The sequence below is a fragment of the Schistosoma mansoni genome, chromosome W, assembly GCF_000237925.1.
Source record: "Schistosoma mansoni strain Puerto Rico chromosome W, complete genome".
NCBI lineage: Eukaryota > Metazoa > Platyhelminthes > Trematoda > Strigeidida > Schistosomatidae > Schistosoma > Schistosoma mansoni.
In genome coordinates this window covers 15,888,774-15,906,832 of record NC_031502.1, presented here as the reverse complement: position 1 = coordinate 15,906,832, position 18,059 = coordinate 15,888,774, and the positions used below count along the sequence as shown (strand labels likewise).

Sequence of the window (18,059 nt, the reverse complement as noted above, 5' to 3'; positions counted from 1 at the left end):
AATAGTTTGCGTTTTTCTTTGAAGAATCTTAGAACAAAAGTAACTAAATTTTCATATGACATATAAGTCTATAAATTGTGATAGAATTCCTTTCTACTTTAAGAATATTAAGTTTGGATTTTCGCTCACGTGTTTACTCATTCCGTAGATTACATTTGTAGGAACCCCTTACTCGTTGCAATTCTCTCAATGGATCCTGTGCTAAAAATGCATCGTAGAGCTATACAACCCATGGACTGAATTGGAAAGGGTGAATAGTTGAACTGTGAATCAACGGTATAAATGTTTCTTGTTCATGATGATATTTGGAGGAATTGAGTTCAATACTGTGTAAAGTTATAGATGTGCACAACTGAAGCGGCATACTCTGGGAAGTAATGGCTGTTCAATGTATGATAGTTTTAATGATTTTCCAGCTAATATCAGTCGATGACAAAGAAATCTCCCACAATAAGTTCAAATCATATTCGGTGGTCTATTACTTGAGTGTTGGTACCATAGTGCTTAAAAGGAAAATGTTATTTACTGTTTGTTTGGTAAAAGGACTTTCTGGCTGGTTCTAGATGATTCATTTTCGTAAACTGAATATTCAAATCAGATGGTAATTGTACAAGAAATGAGCATTAAGGAGAAACAATTCAGACAAGTAATTAATAGTTAAAACATCAGGGATTTTAATGTCTTTCAGAATAAATAAACATGCAAGCAGTTTTAAAATTTATGTTTGAAACACTTGGGAGAAATTTCACTCAATGTACGTTGAAAATACCCTAAATACGTTTAACAATCAGACGATATTCGTTTTAGATTTAACCTCAATATGTTTCTCGTTCACTATTTACCTTAACAAGTAACGGTGTGTGCTTTATAAATATACAGAATCCTATCAAGAAACACAGACGAATGATTTATATACGGATTATAATGGTCTGTGAAAAATGATGTACCAACCATATGTATTGCTTAATTATTCAACTCTATTACCTCATTAAATCTGAGTTGGTTTATGTGCATAAAAATGTATCTGTCTTCAAATAAACCACAATAATTTACTAATATCCTTACGTGTAACAAGTTTTCAGGACATTAAAATTCTTAAGCCCCATGCTAAACTGCGGAAATCATCAAATAAATTAAACTGCTTGTGCATAAAATTTATCGATACTGTTTATCTCATTTAATTTTACTTCAAGTGTTGTAGTGCCGGACAGCATCCTGGACCAATCAATACAAATTTACCAACAGAATTCCATGGATCTGTTCACTGTGAACATCGCTCACTGTCGACTCCAACACCACATGTTCCTTCAGTACCAATTCAATGTATTCGACAAGAACGACGTCAACAGCAACAACAAAAAACCTGCACAGTAAATGATTTTCCCCCTTCATGTGAAGTAAGTTTGTGATAATGAAAATTGATCCTAACTTTTAGTCCTAAATAGGATGATCGTTTATTACATATTAAAATGTTCAACTTTTGTTTTTACATCAAATAAAACATTTGGAAAAGGTCCGAGTATGGGAAGAATAACGTCAAACCAATCGGTGGTTGTTCGCTAGTTCTAAGACAGGTTATGAGTCAAACGTAACCATAGGTTTCTGCTTAAATGTAACATCCTATATACCGAAAATGAAATGCTTATTGTTATGGTGAAGAAAACTGTTACTACTAACATGGCTGGCATATTTAAAAATGTAGCTTCATAAATGACTAGACTGTTGCTGTTTTGAAACTCATTTTGGTTTATAAGTAGTACATTAGTTCGAAACCCTGCTAAGCACTCGTAATCTTTTGATTAAAAAGCGAAATATTAACTCGGCAGGTTCTTCAACAAGATGGGAATTTTATTCTTTGTGACGATTTCGTGTGAAATATGATAGTTATTGTACTAAGTCTTGTGATTACACGGTGGATTTATTTTACCCTCTAAAAATAAATTGCTAAAACATTTCATACCACAGTAAAGTTAGTCAGTAAATAGTTAAAATCTTTTATCAAAGGACGCTGAAATTTCTGTTCATTAGTAAAATGCTTTCGTACACACTTCAATACGTAGAGGTGACTTTGAGCATATATTGAATGTTTAGAGTAGTTTGTAATAAAATAAGATAAAACAGTCATTTACCACTTACTGGTTTTCATCAATTCATGATGATACAGGTATTCGAAGATAATATATTTGTATTTGATAATCACACAAAAATATTTTATTTATTCACCCTCTTCTAGTTAATGCTTAGATTTAAAAATTAACCAAAACAGTTGAACAAATGATATGAGTATGATTATTGAGCAACTCAGAAAGATGTACTGCTGGAAGAGAAACATTTTGTGATAAAATGACTTCTCACAACTAGCTAGTGCTTGTTCGTAGCTTTCTAATAGATAGTATGCAGTCCTTAATGCGTATATCATGATCCTCTGCTTTGACAAATCAACCATTTGTAAAGAATATGTTGATTCGTACGATATATTGAGTTTTTCAGTTCAACACCTCAGTCGTTTTTATCAGAAACGTTAAGCAGAACGAAACACTCAAAGAAAGTTCTTTCCCAAAATCCTCATAATAAATGAAAACAACATTGAACTATTCTGTTTATTGTAGAAATATTTTATTCTGCATTTGAGATTATAAGTAGATAGCTTTAACTGTGTCAGGTTGAAGACGGTCTCATGTTTAAGAAAGTGTTTTTACCACCGCATATATATACGATTGAAATGTAGCTTCACTTTTCGTTGACCGACACAATAAGGTTGAGAGGGGGTCAGAGAGTTTCACTAAAGCGGATCCATACACAAGCGGTGGTCTTCTATAGAAGTGATAATGGAAAATATATTTGTTGGTATAATTTCTTAGATAATTAATTAAAACTTATAACTCAATAATAATTTGTATGATGAGAATATACTTTTCCCATCCTTGACTAAACAGAACTCAATAACGAAGTTCCACTTCTACTTCTCTATTAACTAAAGTATAGACTGAAAGTTACAATCCTTTTACATGATACTAATGATATTAGTGATTTATGGCTCATACAATTATACTAGTAAACTAAAGAGACCATTATACTCAACAAATCTCGACTAATGTATAACCTAGGCATTTACAACAACAAAAATTAATGATGTATTCATCGCGGCAGAAGCTTCACCCTTTATGAAAAAATAAATATCAAGCTGGTATATACATGATGAAATATTGATTCTATAGGAATACAATTTACTTCAAGTTTCTTTGAAATACATAGTTTCTTTCGAGCATTATTGTTGATCCTGAGCTTAATTCAAACAAATTTTGCTTCTTTATCTCCATTTATTTCAAATATTCCTTGGCCTTTTCTTCTTTTTATCAGTTTAGTTTTACTTCTCGATTTGACTTCATGTATAATTATGTAAATGTAAATTTGTCTAGCTCTGTCATAACACCCATGAATTACAACATCATATTTGTCAGGAGAATATTGAGTATTTACAGAACCAATTATTAGATATGAAACATCAACTACAATACTGTCAAGAGAGAGAGAAAACTAAAGAACAATTGCTGGAAGAAAGTTACAACACAACGAGACAATTACAAGAAAGCGTTACAAACTTGTTCCAGCAGGTGAGGGATCTACATTTGTTTTATGTTGCTCCATTTAATATTTTCCTACCATGTTAATTTGTATATGAAGAAGTTGATTTATAGAGCTCCATAGTCAAAATTTATCTAAAGATAATATTCGTTTTCGTCTTATTTTACCAGTAGATCATCAAAAAGATATGGTGTTCATCTAAGAATAGGTCAAATTACACTAAAGTAAGTAGCTTACCAAAAATGTCGATTCAGTTTATGAACTTAACCTTTCAAAATAAGTAGATGAAAAAGGTTCTAAATCATTTGTTGAAATGAAAGTATGATCTCCAGAGTTCATCTATTTAGGTATTAATGCTCATGATTTTTATTTGAAATCTATATTTGCTATCTTCTGATTAAATGGATAGGGTCAAGGATTTATCAAGGTCATTTTAAAGTCGCTCAGGTTCAGCCTCGTTATCATGGTTACTGTTGGATCTGGCCGATTGTGAACGCTATATTCGCTTCCCTAAGCTAGTTCCGTACCCCCGAGCTAGAACTATACATCGACTTGAAAGACCAGAGAAAAGGCACAAAATACGTGGGAAGCACTTTACTACAGGGTTCCTTTATGTACAGAAAATACAGGGATTTTATAGTAATTTAAGAGTCCTTGAGTTTTACTGAAAGTTCTAGAATACTGCTAAACATAGTAGCAGTGTATTAATCAGCCAATCAGGATCTCCACATGTGACTTTTCCATTTTCATTATTTTAGTAACATAACTTCACATAACTTCTAATTAATCGCTGATTGGTTGAAATGCTCCTTGATGACCCATGAGCTTGTCATGTCGCTTGCGAGAAAATTGCAGGGTCATCCCAACAGTTACCAAGATGAATTTTAAAGGGAAGCTTCTATAGTACTTGGAAATCTTAGGAGATCCGACTCAGCAGTCATAGGTAGTTTTGTCTTCCAAGTAATTAAACTAAGTCATTTGTTAGGACACTTGCACGAGTGTTTCAGCATCCCAGACAGGCAAATAATAATAATCGTCGCTTATTACTAGTGAATATCAAATATAAGTATTATGAGAGATGTTGTCTAACCTGGAGAACTCCAATATTCACTCAACAATGTATTCAGCCAAATTTTATCAATATTACCAATCTCTAGGGCAATTTAACAGAAAACTACCACTCCTTCTAGAGAGCATATCTAGACTCCTATTAAACCATAGTCCAACTATGTATTTGCCTTCATCTTACTGAACACAAATATTACACCAGTAATACCTCTAGGAGCTCATTGCAGTAGTGATTTCACAAGTTTCTACTGAGGTAATACTTTTCTGGAAACTAGTTCTTAGCAGACTCAAACATGATGGTAAGCAAAGTCAACGTAGCCGTATAGACTGTTAGAAAGTCTACCTAATGTCCGTGAACTATGACGGATAGCGAAAAAGGAAAAGTTGGAAAAAATCAGGGATGATGGATAACACTGGCTTCAACCGACCATTTAGCTACTCACTAATCCCCAAAAAACTAAATGAGAAATCGACCTCTCCCTCTCAATAAAGGAAGTTGATGAGGCCAAAGCTAAGTCTAGAAGAGAGAATACAAAAAGACCTGACATATCAACTTCAAATGTTCTGAGGGTGGTTGGCCCACTTTTAGCAATTAGGTTGTCTGGGATATTAATTATCGTTTAAGGACTAGAATAATTCTCATCTGACTTATTTCGATTTCTAATCGTCCCAGTTTATGAGAAAGAGTGGGAATCCTATTTTGAAAAGCACACAGAAAACAGTTTAACTTATGTAATGATTTAATACATTTTTGACCCTTAACTGGAACTCTAGAACAGAAGATTGTGAGGGATTTGACTCTGTCACCTAAGAGCTTTTGCGGCTGTGATTATTATTAGGCATACGAAAGAAATACATCGATTTATCAATGAGTCAATTCTCGACCATAATCGGTTGGAGCAGAACTTATGAAGAACTGTCATAAGAATTGGAAACCTTAAGAAGTTTCTGCAAAGGCTTTGTATAATTTTTACATAGATATTCTTCTGGAAATAACATTTTCTTCGTTCAACTTTACCCATAGTAGGCAAACTTCATTAGCAAGACAAAAAACCTGTTGAGTTATCTAATTTCTCTGTTGATTTGATTTTCTTTTCTATACAGGTTGGAGAACGAGAAAATTTACTTCATAAATTAAGCTTGGAAGTGAATAAATTGAAAAATAAACATGAAGAAGTAATTTCACAGGTGAGCATTCAGAATTCAGTCAATGATTTAAAGTTGATTTGTCTATTTACAGTTATATGTAGTTTACCAACCCAACATTTTGTTTCCATCTCGTGATAAAATGACGATACGTCATGACAGTAGAGAAGCTTGAGGGTGATCATGTAATTGATGTTATGAGGTTCGTATGTTTGACAAGAGAAGATTTATAATCAAGCATAACATCCCAAAAAACTTCATATAATTGTCCGACATATGTATTATGTCTTTCGAGTAGGAAATTGAGTGGATGACCATAATTCCACATCTTAGAACTGACTTTTATCATCGATGAAAATAATCGCGAATAAATGCTAAACAAATCAGCAAAGAATTAATAGATGATCAATCTAGAAATTCCATGGTTCAAGCATAATTTTGGATTTCATCATAAGAGCAAACAAGGAAGATAAATTCCTGAGTAGATGTAAGCTAGACCAACACTGAAAACGAGGAATCACTGGACGACCGTTGAGTCCTAGTATAGGGCTCCAGGAAGTCCATCTTGAAGTCAGTCACTAGTTAGCACATGATGATCATTGTAAGTGAGAAGCCGTGACCAGTGGAGTCCAATACGTGTCAGGTAGAGACAGGTAGCTACTTCAGACAGTGGATGAATGGTTGCACAAGGTTATGGATCGACTGAATTTAGACATTAACACCGTTGGACGCTTTCTCGGTGGTCTAGAGGTTAGGCGTTTGCACGGGGGATCGGAGGCCCTGGGTTTGAGTCCTCATGCGGGGTCGTGAGTGCGCACTGCTGAGTCCTATGCTAGGACGAAACAGACGTCCAATGATTCCACGTTTTCAATGTTGGTCTAGATGACATCGGCACATGAATTCAACTATTATAAATCACTACAATCTCCACAAACCCCCATTCTAAAGAAGATAAACATTAAAAGGCATGTTATGCCGGTTTCGGTAATTTTGAAAATGATTTCAGATTATATACTAATAACTAGTGAAAGTTTTATAGCTCACCCAAGTGGAAAATGACTTTTAGCTAAAAAGCTAACATTTAGTAAGCATATTCAATTACTTCTACAGTTTATCTAACATTTTCGAAGTCAGTAAGTCAGTACTGTTACCTTATTAAACCTGATTTACCACTTTGTTCCAGAGAATGGTTAAATGGTAGAAACTTTAGAGTTTTAAGCCTACGACATCCAGAAAGACTTGAAATTTGTACGGAAACCCATATTTAATAGGATATGTTTTATTTGTTTTCTCTCTTTTTTAGTATAGTTTTACAACAACTCTCTAAGTTTACAAGCAAAGATGGATGGTGGTTAGCAGTAAGAACCAAGATGCACGCTTCGTCCTATTTTGGACTCGTTAGTTGGGTATACCTACATCCCAGAGTCAATGTTCACTCTGGAACTCAAAACCAGTACCTTTCGTTTCAAACGCAATCGCGTTATCCACTTAGCTACTATCTAACATCTTTGTTTCAGACTTACTTTCAGATGCTTTTGGTTTAGCTGTAGGAATCTTTTGACACAGAGTTCAGACCTCTAGAAAGTCATCATTAAGTGTATCGGCAACCATCAAAAAGCTTATGCACTCCTGTTAAATATCAGGATAACTTATCGGCTCAATTGGAAACCTTAGTGACAAATAATTCAAAGTGAAATCAATTACTTTACAATAAGCACTTAATAATTTGTATAGCACTAGTCATCAAGCAGTGATCGATTTAAGAGCATAAGTTTGTATTTACCATAGATGATCATTCAAGATGGTGACGAAATCGGTAAATTAAGACAACAGGAGAGGATTGTTACTGAATATACATTAAAACTCAGGAAAATCAGCATTGCAAAAAACCAACTATAAATGACAGCAGTTGAAATTATTATTTTTTCATTTAGCGCGATTCATTTCAAAACCAAACTAAAGAACTAGAAGAGCGCTGCCATGATCTACAAAAAAAGTATGAGAATAATGCAAATAACTTGACAACAATGGTAAGTTTAATTTCTTAGTTTTCGTATCTTCTCATCTTACCGTTCCTATTCAAACGGTCGCCAAACACTTTTGCTGTCGATTTGTTTGTATGGTGTTTCTAAACCAAAATTGATCAATATATCGTCATCAACATTAAGGTTTGTGAAGATTATTGATATAACGAACTTACCTAGATTAAGCATTCACTGAAAACCAGAAAGTAATGAATACCTACTTCGTACTTGTAGTTTGCGTTTTTCGAAAATTACTTTATCTGGACATCACTTATGACTGATAGTTTTTCTTTCAGTGACGCGTCTTGACCATACATGGGACACAACAGATAAACACTGTTTCCCTATTTAGCCCTAACTAATCCGAAAACAGGGTAGCAACTTGTGTATTTCTACACGCCTAAGAGACTTATTCTAACTTCTGAAGAGACAGATTATTGTAATTTTTGCTTTTGTCCTATCATACACAATATTTGCCTTTTTAAATTACTCAGGTGTAACCTTGAGGATTTTTGATACATGCTTGGATAACAGCACGTTTGTGTCTGACCTGTAATTTTAAATGACTTATAAAATTGGGTTGCCTTATTAGTGTATTATCGAACTTCAATGCTTTATACAGTCGCTGTATCTTTTAGTTGCTTGTCTACCATTGAATGTTAGCATATCTGATATATACATATACTAGATACAATTCGTATTCGAGTTTTATTATATCTCTGTTGTATTAATGTGGCCACTCGACAGATCGTATACGAAGTAAATAGGTAATACATTTCGTTAGAATTCATATCTTTGTATCACTACAGAGTCAACAAAAAGGTACTAAAACAGAGATTGCTCAAACAATGTGTTACGAAAATCAAAAGAAAACTTGACTAAACAAACAGTTATTTTATTTAAATGTGTTTACAACACCCTTGGAGGTGGGTTAAAAATCATGGTATAAGTTAATGACCGACCCATAGAGGAATTTCCAACAAAGTGACAACGGTTTAAAACTTCTGCCTTAGAGAAATTTACGAGATGTAAAATGTGTTATGAATGTTTTCACTATTTAACCATTTGCAGCAGCTCTAGGTTTTATTATGACGAATAAAGTACAGTCGTGGAATTTGTCTAGAAATGTTTATGGTGGACACTAGCTGCTTTCTGAACTTGTATTTGCTTATCAGAACATTTTATATGACTTTTTGTGTCCCCTCAAAGTGGTTGTTTTTATATTTTCAATCTTTATAGTACTTTGGGGAACAGAATTTAAGTACAAGTGACCACGTCAGGTGATCGTCTATATTATATAGATCCAAAACGATACAAAATAGACTCACATTTTATCTCAATTCCATTGTACACCGATACCTAATAGTTGATTAAGTGAAAAGTGAGGATGATGTGTTGACGGGAAGAAAGCTGAGTAACCCCTGAGAAGCCTGTAAAATAGTCGAAATAGCTTCATCACTTTAGGTACCACTATTTATAAGGGAGCATAGATATCTGTACAGGGTCGGGATTCATTTATATACAGCTAAAGTATGAGTAAACAGTAACTCTAACCGATAAATTACATGTAAAAGGATACATAAATTGTATTCAGAACAGAACTATAACGGCGTTTAGCGTCCTTTAATTTTTAGGTTGTTATTTAAACATACTACGAAGATTTAAATGTTTATTTTTCAATTTACTTAATTTCCATCATTGTTTCTGAAATACTGTGGCAATAGGAAATCAGTCTTTTAACTTGAATAGTCTGTTGGGCTCGTGCATAAGAAGATTTTGTTTCAGTATCAAGTCTTGGAGACAGCATGTCACAACAGTTTTCTTCCTTTTGTCTTTATTTCCATTTCTGCACACCATACCTTTGATTAGGAAATACTTCCAGAAGTTAACACTTTACTACCTAGTGAAACTTTATTTTTCCACCATATTTTGTAGGTGTTCTAGGACAAATAAGATTTGATAGAAATAGAAATTTGTATTATTCTAACCACTTCTTGCTGTAACAAATGTGTTGATTTTTGATTTATAGATGTCATGAGAATAATAACTATAACTCAGTTTGATTCTAAAACAGGCGTTTATCATAAAATTCAGGATCACACCTGCCTAAGTTAAACAATTCTTGCCATAAAACAAATAATATAGCTCAGTGGTCTATCGGTTAAGGGCTCTAACTCGAGTCTGGTAGGTCCTGGGTTAGGATCTCGCGAGTGCGGGTTCGTGGATGCGCACTGCTGAGGAGTCCCATAATAGGACGAAACGGCCGTCCAGTGCTTCCAGGTTTTCGATGGTGGTCTAGCTTCAATTGACTCATGCTTTCAACTATGAAACATACTAAATCTCCACAAAACCCCTTCTGATAAATAATATAAAGTCATTAACATTTTCGGATTTTCATTTGAAAAAACTTTAGGTGAAGGAACGCGATGAATTATTGGCGAAAATGAAATCAGAACGTGAGAATATCGAAAACATCAGTGAAGAACGGAAAAGACAAGTACTTATTTCTTACATTTAAGAATGATTGTAGTTTGGAATAACTTTAGGTCAAATAAGACGTAGAGTCTTTCTGGTTAAATTAACAGTCTTTCAATCATATTTAATGTGGATAAGTGGGTTAGACGACTTGTAAACCAGTACATTTAGAAATTAATTCCAAATAACGATGATAACTGAAGAACTATTATGAAATTAGGAACTACTGAAGAGATATTTTTTCTTGACTTGGAGATTTTAGTACTGCGCAATAGGCTCAAATATGTAGCATACCTACTAAAAAGACGAAATATGTAGAACCACCACCATATTTGTTGTGTAGATTTGACCAAAAGTATTTTCATAGTTGAAAGCGTGAGTTAATTGAAGCTAGACCACCATGGAAAACCTGGAAGCACTGGACGGCCGTTTTGTCCTATTATGAGACTCCTCAGCAGTATTTGTTGATCAGAATTAGTTTAGTCAAACGTTTTCTTTATTAAAGCTTACTTAGATAAGATAGTATATTAATTAATGTATATTTTGTCCACTACAGCCTAAGTTCCCGTGAGAAATATGTTTGAGATATATGGCCAAATAAATTAATCGAAATAATGCAATGTAAGAGAACCTAAGACTTGTACGAAATGACTTAAGTACATTAGTTGGAAAACAAACTCCCCCCACAGCCCTTCTACAGTTACTGCTGGACCAAAGCCCGGATAAATGAGGAGGGTTGGGCATGTGGTTGGCAACCTCATCCCATAAAAAACAACCTTGCTAAAAGAACGCTCACCAAAAATAATCACTTAAACCATTTAAACTCTGTACTGAGAGTTTAAAGATCTTCAATTAGAAGAGTTATAACTACTCATTATGAAAGCCAAGGTTCTTCGGAAGTCACGAGGATGATTTTCCTTCTAACGACTAGAGAAACAATTAATATAGGTACATCGAATGTCTGGACAATATGAAAGTTCAGAAGCGTCATTCGAATAGCGGCGGAAATAGAGAGGTTCAACCTGGCTCTGCTTGGAATAAGTGGAACCTATTGGACACAAGGTGAACCAAAAAGGTTAGCCTTGGGAGATGTGCAGTTGTACTCGGGTCATGAAGCGGAAAATTCTTTTTACATACAAGGACTTACATTTGTGCTGCCAAAAAAGCGTGAAAAGCATTCGTGGGATGGGAATCTCGTGATAGCAACGAATGCAATAAAGATCAGTTTTATAATAGGTTGCATTCAATTGTAGAAAAGAACCCAGGAAAGGACATAACCATCCTGTTGAGACACATAAACGCCAATGTCTGAATGGACAACGCCGGAAATGAAGATGTCATAGGACGACATGGATATAAGGTGCACCATTTTACCTCACAAAGTAGTATTATCACCCGACTACAATACAGAGAGTCAAATCAATCACCTTTGGATTGATAAAAAATTAAGAGGATCCACTTTGAAGAACTCTTTAATAGACCAGTCCCACTTAACACACCAGAAATCCAAGCAGCATACACACTCCTCCTCATAGATGTCACCTCACCAACAATTGGGGAAATCACCATGGCAATCAGGAAGATCAAGGGTGGGGAAGCATCAGAACCAGATAACATACCAGCTGAAGCACTAAAGTCAGACATAGAGGTAACTGTAAACATTCTCCACGTTCTATTCGGAAAGATTAGCAGATTAGATTCCGTAAGGATCAGCCATGCACAGACCAAATCGTGACACTACGGATATTTTGAAGAAGCCCATCAATAAATAGTGAGGGATAATGTAATTAGGTGGATCGTAAGGAGTTGGCTGAAGTAATGAATGTTTAGCAACACTTTCTGTCGTTGACTTTTTCTCCTGCTTTTCCTGAAGGGTAATTTTGGGTTAAATGTAGAATCTAATAACTGCCTCATTAGTTTTATAAACCAGAACGACACCGAGCGTTCATCATAGTTAGGTCATAAGTTCTCAGGAGGCAAAGGGTGGTTCATACAAATAAACGCAACAGTTAGATGTGGAAGTATTGTCCATTCCTCGCATACGACAATGTTATGAAGGAATGTTTCCTTCAAATTTCATGGTACAGGTTTACTTCAGTTCATCTTGGCTTGTAAAAATAGGACAAAGCTTTTGTAAAATGCTCATAAAATTTAGTCTACATCAGTCGTAATGTGAATCGGCTTTTTTTAAATCATATTTATTCCCCTCTATGTGAAACAGATAATGAAAATGCTCAAAGAAACTTCAAATGTGCGTGAAAAGCTAGATTTACAGATAGGTCGATCAATGCAACTGGAAGCAGAGTTAGCTCGTCTTAAATCAGTGAACACACAGTTGGAATCTGGAATTCAAGAAATGACTAAGCAAAGTCTGTCAAATGCTCAAACAAGTGCAGCAGAAATTCGCACATTGCAAGAAGAAAAACTAACAGCATACAATTCATATCAATTAGAAATCAACCAAATAAAGAAAGAATTAAATCAGTTGAATAATGAAAACACCGAGTATAAGAAGGAAATTAGTCGATTACAAGCTAAAACTAATGAATTGAAGGTGTGTGTTTGGTTATTTTTACTTACGTAAAGTTGATCTAATGCACGTTGTAGATTACATCTGTTTTAGTAGAATTCAGTTGGCTACAAGATGTATCAGTTTGTTTGTTTATCATGCACAGTTAGGAAATTAAGACGAATATGAAAATTTAAAGGCCAACTAGACAGGTTAAGGTAAGCCGTAACAAAGAAAGGAAATAAATAAAGTACACAAAAACAATGTGATAACCACTCCGGATAATAAATCAGTATTACAAGGATAGGTTAAGGGTAGGAACACTTAAAGGGGATTTCAGTTTCCGTATAGCCAAGGCTTCAATAAACCTTAGTACACGCTCTTAAAGGCTTTTGTACAACACTACAAATGCTGACTTGATATCAACCTTATGACCAGTCTCGACCAAATATTTCGCATTGGAGGGAGATGTCTGTCTATCTTGTGATCTTATTTGACCATTGGAATTCATTTGTTTCTGCAGCCATTTGGGTATGTTTTCCGCCACCCTTACTTGCAGATCACGATTGCTCCTCCCACATTGTTTTTGTGTACTTTTATTTTTCTTTGTTACGGCTTACCTTTAATCTGTCTAGTTGACCTTTTAGTTTTCATATAAAAATATCTTTACAAGTATATGTGATCAGATTGTTCGAAGCGTATTGCGCAAATATATCACATAGGACGAATGTGTTATCTAGTTGTCTGTAATGAACCTTATGCCATCACTTTCACCTACCTACTTTTGGTTCTCTCACAAACATCTTGTTTAGACATTTTTAAAAGTTAGGAGGAAAAATATGTATTTCCAATGAGCTCCTCATGACTGCACATAAACATACGGGCCCTATAACACAAATGGCTGTCCAGAGAATAATTTAGGAAAGGTCATTTTGTTTGACAAATAATCTGGAATTTGTCTTCAGACGTTTAATAATACTTTATGAGCTGTATTATTTTTTAAGGTCATCTGTAGTCGAATTACTGCGTCGGAGACTTGTATAATTATTCCTATTAAATTCATACAGTCCGTCGACTAAACTTCTGTCACTGCAACAATTCTCTGAGGCATGCGAACGCAGAAGATGAAAAAAGGAAGTTGATTGGACTAACGTACTGTTTAAGCATGAAAATCAAACTATTTAGCCAATAATAAAGAGAAAGAGTGGATGAGTAATCTAATGAGTAAATGGGTAAATAACTGAATGAATAAGTTATTAAGTTGATTTTTATATGGTCTAAAGTAGTTATTAGATAAGCTTAAACGAGCACAGATACACAGAAATACACAATGTATGTATAAAATTTAACGTTTAGTTACACGAGAGTACATACGAAATGACTTAAATAGCAAATTTGCTATTTACACGTGATTGAGCCCTAAACTAATACAGCCAAGAACAAGTATAAGTGGTTGTGAATTATGATTTGTAATTGTTTAATACAAAGCTGGTAAAGAAATGGAGTTGGTTTCATTACATGAGAGATTAATTGGATATACTAGCTTGCTACACCCTATTACGATTATTTGAATTTTATTTATCTGATGATATGAACCAATGAATAAGCGTCAGTTATATATTGTTTCTACTTATGTAATTAGAGATTATTCATAATAACACACGTAGTCATTTTGAAAACGGTTTTCTGTTTGAGGAAGATTGCCTGAAAAGTGACTATTTTCATGATAAATTATTATTTGAAATAAACTCATTCTTTATCTAGATACAGTTTGGATAGTAGCTAGCAGTGGAATCCAGGACGTGCGTTTCGTCCTATTTGGGACTTGTCAGCTGGATGTACCTGCATCTCAGAGTTGATGTTCACTCTGGGACTCGAACAAGTAATACTAAGTGCATTTATCAGTGACTAGTATGATTACCATTTTATGTTATGTCACCACTGATCACTGTCGATAAATATCTCACTTACCCTGCTAAATTGTTTTACAATCCACTTGTTGAATAATATTTTAAAAAACATTGCCTTAATCTATGGATGTTTCTATTAGTTGCAAAGTGATTATTTTAATATTAAATTCATTATATACTTGAGATGAGTTTAAAACAATAAGACAATAAATATAAAAAACCATAATTCTCAACCTACTATTGAATTTGATTAATTAATTTGATCCGTTTTTTCTACATTTACTTTCCGACGAAAAGGATGAGGTTATTCAATGCAGAAACAATTTACAGATTAAGACAAATACTCTGGAAGAGAAAGAGAGACAAATTCACTCACTTACTCATGAACTTGAATCTTGTCATCGGGTATGTTAATTTGAGGTTCATTTTGATAAAATGGTTTTGTTTCTCATCTTGTGAATTGACAAGGTAAACAAATATTCAAAATTAGTAATCATTTTATTACAAAGTATAAGCATTTGCATTAATGGATGGTTTCGGTCAATTCTTTCATTTAAAATAATCCTTTACTTCGACCGAATGAGAATATCTATTTTCAACTATTTCTACTTATTATAGTATTCCTGCTTTTTAAACTTGATCACTATTATCTTACAGGAGTTAGAAACACAAATCAACTCAGTTGAACTGTTCAAATCAGAACAGAAAATGATTCAAAATTCATTCGAAGAAAAAATAAAACAATTAGAAATTATTGATGTTCAAAAGCAAAGAGAAGTTGAAAATTTGTCAATGGATTTAAATCAAGCCAAGGTAATTTCTTCAATTGATTTTTTTATTGATGTTTGGTTGGCTCCTTCACGGGATTGAAATCTGTGGTTAGGTAGGATTTCACAGACAGAATTAATAAAGTAGTGTGTATGTTCGACTTGATAATTTCAAACCCATCTATCGACTAGTATCTTCGGGAAATCACACGAACGAATCACCAATGTCTAACATGAACTTCTTAAGTCATTAATTAGAACTGTGGGCTATAAAGGCCTTTGAATACATTATGCAGTCTAGTGCTGTCCTTTTCAAGATGATGAAAACATTCAACTAGGGGCCATAATAAGCTAATCGAATACTTGAAAATCTACATTATTTCAATGTGTTCTTTAAATGCTAGGGTATGTGAAACAGTTTAACAGTATTCTGAAATCCGACTTGAGTTTAAATAAAACTTTTAGTTTTTACAAGATGAAAATATTTTTTCAAATTCAAGCCGGAAGCTTTCTGGTATTCCATATACACTTGAAAGATGTGTGGAGTTGTGTAAAGCCACTAATTTACAAAATATTTTCTGGTATTTCAAACTACTCAAATAAACGAACTTATAAAGTTCATAGATAGTTAAAGATTTACTATTATTACTAATGGTAATGATGATTACTATTGTGTTATTCGTATAATTCCTTAGTCCATCTGTCCTCTTGTTATTTTGTTCAAAACTAGGTTACTACTTGAAAAATGATCATTAGTTCTTTCCTACCAAATTAAGTCATTTTATATTTTCAAGTCTAACTTCTGATACATTCCTTAAGAAACTCATTCTGTTTGCAAAAATTAGTGATATATGTAAAAGACTTGTCTGTGGAATTTCATATTTATTTTATGTAAATGCATCTGTATAGTACGATGTTTAGATGACAGATATTCAATCAAACGTCAGCTTTGATTATTTTTACTATATAAACAAAATCTCAAGTTTTACTAAATACCTATCAATTGCACGTACATAACTTCATACTATTCATCGATGAGATTGTTTCTGTTTACTTGTAAACCAATTCAGTGTTTCCTACCGACAGGAACAAGTAATACACAGTCGTAAATCTCTAGAAATATTACAAAGTGAATTATCATCTAGTCGCACAATGTTGATAAAGTCAAGAGAAGAAATTGTTAAACGATCTCACAACGAAGAACAATTGGAGAAATCATTGCAAAAATTAAAACTCGAACTAGAGCAAACAAATGTACATAAAACTGCAGCAGAAATGGCCAGTAAAACAGCTATCACTAATGTAAGATAAGTAATTATTTTGCTCACTTTTTGTTCTCATTTAGTTACTTCTGATTATACCTAAAATGCAACCCAAATAGATCTCAAAATGTAACAAAGCAACTTATTTCTGTCAAAAATCCAATGTCCACTTCCATTTACAACTGATTGACTTCTTATCAATGTTTTTATATCACAGGACTAAAATCTCCATAATTCTACTCAACTCAAACCTCATTGCTATTCGCTGTTCACAACTAAGCTTTTGCTTCTAATCCATGACAAGTAATGTTTGTGATATGTATTTTATTCTTATTTGAACGTCAGTTTGTGAGAGTGGTAATTTTTAAGAGTTAGAAATTTCATCTAATGGACAGTAAACTCATTTACGAAGTGTATATATTTAATACATTATCCCCTAAGTTTTCTTCTCAAGAAAGTCTATCATCGACTAACACCAAGACTACTCTATAACTAATATCATGTACAGCCGGTACCAAGTGTTGACTAAATCATGCGGATCATGTTTAAGGACATGAAATCGAACTCAACTACATTACATAGTATTGGAATACATTTGGCGTTTTATTTCAAGGATAAAGCCACAGAAGGTCCTACAATTCGCCCATTACTTTTCTCAATTTATCTGAATGGCCTATTAACCATTTCGATCAAACTTAGTGTTCACTACTCCTCCAAATTTATGTTATTGATCACTAAATTTAGGAGGGTTACTGATGAATTATTTGTAACCTGACTAGTCTACGACAGAAATACACTTGGGTGATGGATACTATGTATAATAATAGATTCATACGTAATCCCTTAAATCAACATATCTACATTGTTAAAAACAAACAAGTGAAATAATATCCCAGTTATTATTGTTCTCAAGATGTGAGATAAGAATAATAACCGTCACTCAATTACAATACATTGTTTATTTAATCCAACTATTCATATAGCTTTTTTAACTTACAGTATCAAGAATTGGAAACACAGTTGGAATCTTACAAAACATCAAATATAACTATACAAACCCGTCTACATGAAGTAGGCAAGGAATTAGACGAAACAAAGTTGATTAAATCGCAATTAGAAGAAAGATTAAGCATTCTGACGGAACAATTACAGATAGCGCAAAAACAAGTTGAAGAAAAACAAGCACAAGTTAGTCCTTTTGTTCACGTGAAATAATATAATTGAACATTGCCAGTCATTTTTACTGATTTCACCATAAAAATTCGTTACTGTTCATATTATCAGTGTGTAGAGTATTTTAAGAAACCGGATAA

The 18,059-nt window shown here is 33.6% G+C and overlaps 1 protein-coding gene across 1 annotated transcript in view; it reads left to right on the top strand.

The window, feature by feature from the left end:
• Positions 1–598: 598 nt before the first annotated feature.
• Smp_171970 (putative hypothetical protein) overlaps positions 599–18,059 on the top strand; it is a gene marked incomplete at both ends in the record, with an annotated part of 38,672 nt that continues 21,211 nt past the window's right edge. The window contains 8 exons of the mRNA XM_018788738.1: positions 599–646; positions 1,194–1,397; positions 5,758–5,841; positions 7,734–7,829; positions 12,520–12,852; positions 15,375–15,530; positions 16,571–16,786; positions 17,746–17,934. Coding sequence (XP_018654251.1) covers positions 599–646; positions 1,194–1,397; positions 5,758–5,841; positions 7,734–7,829; positions 12,520–12,852; positions 15,375–15,530; positions 16,571–16,786; positions 17,746–17,934 — 1,326 coding nt within the window. The remainder of the gene's footprint in view (positions 647–1,193; positions 1,398–5,757; positions 5,842–7,733; positions 7,830–12,519; positions 12,853–15,374; positions 15,531–16,570; positions 16,787–17,745; positions 17,935–18,059) is intronic.